Source organism: Colobus angolensis, unplaced genomic scaffold (genome assembly GCF_000951035.1).
Source record: "Colobus angolensis palliatus isolate OR3802 unplaced genomic scaffold, Cang.pa_1.0 Scaffold447, whole genome shotgun sequence".
Lineage (NCBI taxonomy): Eukaryota > Metazoa > Chordata > Mammalia > Primates > Cercopithecidae > Colobus > Colobus angolensis.
In genome coordinates, this window is record NW_012117899.1 from 123876 (window position 1) to 130586 (window position 6711).

The window sequence follows — 6711 nt, forward strand, 5'->3', positions numbered from 1 at the left end:
AAAAATACTCATCTACTGAAAATAAATTTGATTTCTGGAAAAAAAAGTTATTCAAAGCCAAGTCTATGTGATCAAACTGAATATCATTTTTAGTCCAAAACAAGATGTGACTATAATTTATCTTATTATAGTCATATATTATATGACTGTAATATAATGAGTTTCTAAACTTGATCTGATGGTATACCAAAAAGTTTCAAAAATGTCTAGGTAACAGCAACAATAAAATAGATATATAACTTTGACATGATGAATAATAATTTGTATACAAAAGTTCTGGTTAATGATTATTACCACACAACTACCAAACTATAAGCTGAGTCATCCTTGATTTATTTTCTTTCACCACCACTCCATATGTATGCATGGCATCACCCAATCCTATCATTAATAGCTAGGAAAATTCATTCCAGTCCATTGTTATAGTCTATATCCTCTTCATTTCTCACTAGGACTGTAACAAGAGCTCCTGAACTGATCTCCCTCGCACCAATCTCTTATATATCATTCAATACCTAATTTACTGAATTAATTTACTGAAAAATAAATAAAATAACATGGTTTCATCATTCTTCTGCCTAAAAGTCTTTAACAATTTCCCACTGCTTACAATGTAAGATCCAAACTGTGGGCAAACAACGCACTTCACAATGTGGCCAACTCTCTGTACCTAACCTCCCACAAATTTCTGTCAATCCATTGTAATTCTGCCACACTGAACATTACATTACGTCCAGATACAACAAACCCTCTTTCGACCACATGCTCATGCTGTTCTCTGACTAGAGCCTCCCTCAGAGCCTGTTAAATTCATCCTTCAAAACTCAATTCCTAAGGGCCAGCGTGGTAGCTCATGCCTGTAATCCCAGCACTATGAGAGGCCAAGGTGGGTGGGTCACTTGAGGTCAGGAGGTCGAGACAAGCCTGGCCAACAGGGTGAAACCCCATCTCTACCAAAAATACAAAAATTAGCCAGGCATACTGGCACACCCCTGTAATCCCAGCTACCTGGGTGGTTGAGGTAGGAGAATCACTTGAACCCAGAAGGCAGAGGTTGCAGTGAGCCAAGATCACACCACTGCACTCCACCCTGGGTGACACAGCGAGACTCAGTCTCAAAAAAAAAAAAAAAACCAATTCCTGGATAGCAAGATCACCACTTCTTTAACCTTACTTGCTATGTCTGCCATGCTCTCACACTTGTTTATATCTATCAATATTTCTTATGTGGTTTAATAATTAATCTATTTATCTCCCTGCTAGACTTTGAGCTCAAGGATAGGACTCAAATATTTTGGATCCACAGTACCATAGTACTTTTCTTATTTTTTTTACTTTTTTGAGACAGAGTTTCGCTCTTGTTGCCCAGGCTGGAGCGCAATGGCGCAATCTCAGCTCACGGCAACCTCCACCTCCCGAGTTCAAGCGATTCTCCTGCCTCAGCCTCCCGGGTAGCTGGGATTACAGGCATGTGCCAGCAAACCCGGCTAATTTTGTTTCTTTTTTGAAATGGAGTTTTACTCTTGCAGCCCAGGCTGGAGCACAATGGCGCAACCTTGGCTCACTGCAACCTCCACCTCCCAGGTTCAAGCAATTCTCCTGCCTCAGCCTCCCAAGTAGCTGGGATTACAGGCACCCACAGGCACCCACAACCATGCCAGGCAAATTTTTGTATATTTAGTAGAGATGAGGTTTCTCCATGTTGGTCAGGCTGGTCTCGAACTCCTGACCTCAGGTGATCCTCCTGCCTTGGCCTCCCAAAGTGCTGGGATTACAGGCATGAGCCACTGTACCCAGCCTTGGATCCATAGTACCTATAATAATGTCTGACACATAGAAGCAGCTTAAAAAAAAAAAAAAAAAAAAAGGGTTTGTGAATGAATATGCTTATTTTAAAAAGCAGTTTCATAAATTGAGAGTTAAACCTTAATATTTAGAGGCATTTCACATACAGCATTAAATACAATGAGTACTGGCCAGATAGTTAGTAACTCTTGGGGCCTTTGTGCTTAAGGAGCATGAACATTATTAGACAGAAGCCTAGCTGTCCTTAGCTTAGTTCTCTAACTCCTTGGCCTTGGCAAGTCATTCCTTGACTAACTGCCAATGGTTTGTGTTACTTGGCTGGTTGTTCATCTCTAGCTGGTCCCTGAATTGTTTAGAGAATATACAAAATAGAGAGCATATATTCAAAAGCCATGACAATACAACACTCTGATAACTAATAATTCTTAATTAGCCAAGCATTAAACATATTTACATGTCAGGGAGGGGGAAGGGGAATGGGAAGAAGTTGGTCAAAGGATACAAAATTTCAATTAGATGGGAGGAGTAAGTTCAAGAGATCTATTGTACAACACAGTACATTGTATTTTTTTTGTTGTTTTTTTTTTTTTTTGAGACTGAGTCTTGCTCTGTCACCTAGGCTGGAGTACAGTGGCACTATCTCAGCTCACTGCAACCTCCATCTCCCAGGTTCAAGCGATTCTCCTGCCTCAGCCTCCCGAGTAGCTAGGACTACAGGTGCGCACCACCACACCTGGCTAATTTTTGTATTTTTAGTAGAGACGGGGTTTCACCCTGTTGGCCAGGATGGTCTTGATCTCCTGACCTCATGATCTGCCTGCCTTGGCCTCCCAAAGTGCTGGGATTATAGGCATGAGCCACCATGCCCGGCCACAATTGTTATTATTATGTTATTATGCTGTTATTATTATGTTAACTATAGTTAATAAGGCATTGGTCAGGCCTTGTGGCTAACGCCTGGCTCAGGTGGATCACCTGAGGCCAGGAGTTTAAGACCAGCCTGACCAACATGGTGAAACCCTGTCTCTACTAAAAATACAAAATTAGCCAGGCATGGGTGGTGCATGCCTGTAGTCCTAGCTACTTGGGAGGCTGAGGCAGGAGAATCGCTTGAACCCGGGAGGTGGAGGTTACAGTGACCCAAGATCGCGCCACTGCACTTCAGCCTGGGCAACAGAGCAAGACTCCATCTCAAACACACACACAAAACCAAGGCATTGTATACTTGAAAATCACTAAGAATAGACTTCAAGAGTTCTCCCCACAAAGATGTAATGCGTACGTTAACAGCTCCACAATGTATACATATCTCAAAACACCGTATTGTACACCATACATACAATTTTTATTTGCCAATTAAAATAAGTAAATATAATTTTTTCAAAGTTTAACCAAAAATAAAAATAAAGGCCAGGCGTGGTTACTCATGCCTGTAATCCCAGCACTTCGGGAGGCCGAGACAGGTGGATCATGAGGTCAGGAATTCAAGACCAGCCTGGCCAAGATAGTGAAACCCTGTCTCTACTAAAAATACAAAAATTAGCCAGGCATGGTGGCGTGGTAGCAGATGCCTGTAATCCCACGTGAGCAGAGATCGCGCCACTGCACTCCAGCCTGGGTGACAGACCCAGACTCCGTCTCAAAATAAATAAATAAATAAAAAGAACAAAAAAAAGAACAAAAAAAGTGTAACCAATATTTCTCTTAAGTGGGCCCAAGTTATTGCCATTTGCAGCACAAATGAGGAAACCACAGCCATGGAATCAATGACTTTGACTTGTCCAAAATAAATGTAGAACCAGAAATCAGTTCCTAAGATTTCTCAGAAGGTATTTTCCTTTGAGGTTAAATCAGCACATTATAAACAGTTCCAAATCCCTCTAGCAAAATGGAATTAGACTGGGAACTTCTATCAAGAAAAAAAAATTTTTTTAATTCTTCATTTCTCCTCCTAAAAAAAGCCCTTATGAGAAAAAGAGGTGTCCTTTCGATGAGAGCTTCAGATTACCACTAATGAAAAATATACCTTTCTTGGCATTGAATCCTAGTGTGGACGGCGCTGCGCAACTCAAAATGATACCGTATGGATACACTTAATAAGTATAAAGATCCTCAGCTTCTAAATACTAATCCCAAAACTTCTAAAATGAACTGTTTGGAACCAATATGATCATTTCAAACTAAATGTTAATTCTACCAAAACCCCCTAACATCAATACCAAAATATATCAGAGAATTCAAAAGCATTCAATTATGGTCAAACCATCTGGAATAAAGAAGGCAGCACTGGCAAGACAAGCCTTGGCATACCTTAGAAAGAAGATACATATGGAGATGAAAAACAGGGAGAAAATGAAGGATTAAGATATCCCTGATTTCAACTCCAAGAGGAATCATTTTGTCGCAGAAAAACTAAACAAAGTCCCTCTATTTTTAAACTGGGTGACTGAAGTGGAAAGAGAAATGAGAACACATTTGGGGAAATCAGGGATTGAAATCTCAACAGCATTGAAGCTAACTTTCCATAACAAACAATTTCCAAAAATAAGGCTGGCACAAAACTATGCTGGGATTTGTACCAGGCGTGTCTAAAGGCGCTAGTCGCTGTGACTAGAGAGGCTGAGTTGAGAATGAGACCTAGATAGCGGAAAGTCGAGAATGAAAGAAAATCTTGGGTATTTCTCTGGACAACTAATTCACATTTTAGAGAAAAACTGGGACACTCACTCTCCCTCCCAAATAAAAAGATGAACTAAAAATGAATTCCCCGGGCTGCTTTGGGGCTGCAGAGGTCTGCCCTGGGTGCTAATGCTAATCACCACCCCAGTAGGGGTCCAGGCCTTCTGCACCGTTCGCCAGCAGCCCACTGGGAACCCAGACAGCGCCCACTCACGGCGGGAGCAGCTGCTGTTTGAAGGCATTCGAAGCAAAGGCAAAATACACCAAGATCTCTCTCTCCGAAGCTAAATGTCTAAACACGCTCTCGAAATCGTAGGACCCATGAGTGGCTGACCTTGAAGTTATTTTCTCAGAGCTCCGCTCTGGATGCAAGCCCGAGAGCAATTTGCGTTAGAAGTACTAGACGAGGTGGGGAAAACAGAAGGGGCGAGAGCCCAGCGCCCCTCGATACAAAGTCAGCGACCCCGAAGCCCTATGGAACGCACCGGAGCGGCTGGGGCTGACGGGAAAAGGGGTCTCTAGGATCCCCGAGCGCTTGGCCTCCACACCCATGGGTCCTTTCCCTGCCCAGGCACAGGATAAAGAGTTATCAGCAAAACGTGAGGGGCCAGTTCAGGTCTCCGGAGGGCCGCGGACACCAACCCCTAGTCCCACACTAAAGTCACCTCAGCAAGAGCGCAGCCATCTTGGGTTCCGGTCTGGACGGAAGTGACGCCAGGCGGCCCCGCCACCTGAGGGCGGAGGCGCGCGGGCGGGGATCGGGGTTGGGGTGTCATGTGGACAGAGTCTCTTTAAAGGCTCTGGAGCTTCTCCGCTCAGCTCTGCCCAGCTGGTTTGCTGGTTGTTTTCTGGGATTTTTTGTTTGTTTGTTTCTTGGTTTTTTGAGACGAAGTCTCGCTGGTCGCCCAGGCTGGAGTGCAGTGGTGCGATCTCGGCTCACTGAAAGCTCCGCCTCCCGGGTTCACGCCATTCTCCTGCCTCAGCCTCCCGAGTAGCCGGGACTACAGGCGCCCGCCACCTCGCCTGGCTAATTTTTTGTATTTTTGGTAGAGACGGGGTTTCACCATGTTAGCCAGGATGGTCTGGCTCTCCTGACCTGGTAATCCGCCTGCCTCGGCCTCCCAAAGTGCTGAGATTACAGGTGTGAGCCACCGCGCCCGGCCGTTTTCTGATTTTTTAGTCTCCTCTCCCTCCTCCTGCCACTGACTTCTACTGGAATTTGCCAGGATTTGGGCAGAAACGCCACTGGCTCAAAATCTGCAGTCTACGTTCCACCTGCGTACATATTCATTTTGCATCGCACTCCCAAACAGCGAACGGCGGACTTTAGATTCTTCCTTAAGGACTTCGCAGTCTGTTGCGTTCCCGGTGCCCCCAGGTCGGCCTAAAAACGTGATTGGCCGGTTGAGACACCCAAGAAAAAAGATACTCTGGGCTCCCTCCCCTTCTAATACGAAGCTTTAACCAGACAGATACATAAATTGTGACGTAAGTTGAGGAGTGTGTAGAGGGGCCTCGAGAGGCCCTTACGGACCACCATTCCCGAAAACGAGGAGCCTCACCTAACCACCTCGGTTAGACAGCACAATTCCTGGATTTGAGCTGCCACATGAACCAGGCGCCCACTAGCCGAGGACAATGCTCCCTTGTTCCTTGTTTCAGCGCTATGTGGGTGACACCCCCAGCTAGAAGAAGCCGGAGTGAGGGGGAGAACATGCTTTGATTTATATATATACAGTTTTAAGGAACCCAAGCACAGGAATCAACTGCCGAGCACTCAAGACTGAAGAATGAAGAAGAGCGAATGATAAAGGAAGGAAACAGAGCGCAAAAGTTCTTGACTGTTGTGGGGAGTAGGGTGGAGAGGAGTAAAAGGGGCAGCCTAGAGCAACTCCTATTTTTACAAAAAAAAAATACTCAATTATATTACTATTCAGATCTCATGTATATTTAGCATCCCTGCACTCAGCATTTAAATAGCACAAATTCACTTATTTCTGCATCAGATGAATAATACTACTTTGCGTTTCTGTAATGCTTGACAAAGAAAGCACATTCATACACTTCAGGATTGGAAGAGGCTCTCTAATCCAATCTTCTATCCATGCAGGGATCTCCTCTGCAACATCCCTGACAGCTGATCTTCAAGACTCTACCCCCCCACATTCAATGATGGGTACCTCAAACAACAAGTTTTATTTAATGAACAACTTATTCGTTAGAAAG

General features: G+C 44.2%; 1 protein-coding gene across 2 annotated transcripts in view; it reads right to left on the reverse strand.

The window, feature by feature from the left end:
* The window catches only part of SDHC (succinate dehydrogenase complex, subunit C, integral membrane protein, 15kDa), a 53514-nt gene extending 48320 nt beyond the window's left edge, over positions 1–5194 (reverse strand). For both annotated transcript variants that reach the window (XM_011957547.1, XM_011957546.1), the window contains exon 1: positions 5151–5194. In XM_011957547.1, the coding sequence (XP_011812937.1) occupies positions 5151–5170 (20 nt within the window). In that variant the 5' untranslated portion in view covers positions 5171–5194. The remainder of the gene's footprint in view (positions 1–5150) is intronic.
* Positions 5195–6711: the final 1517 nt, after the last annotated feature.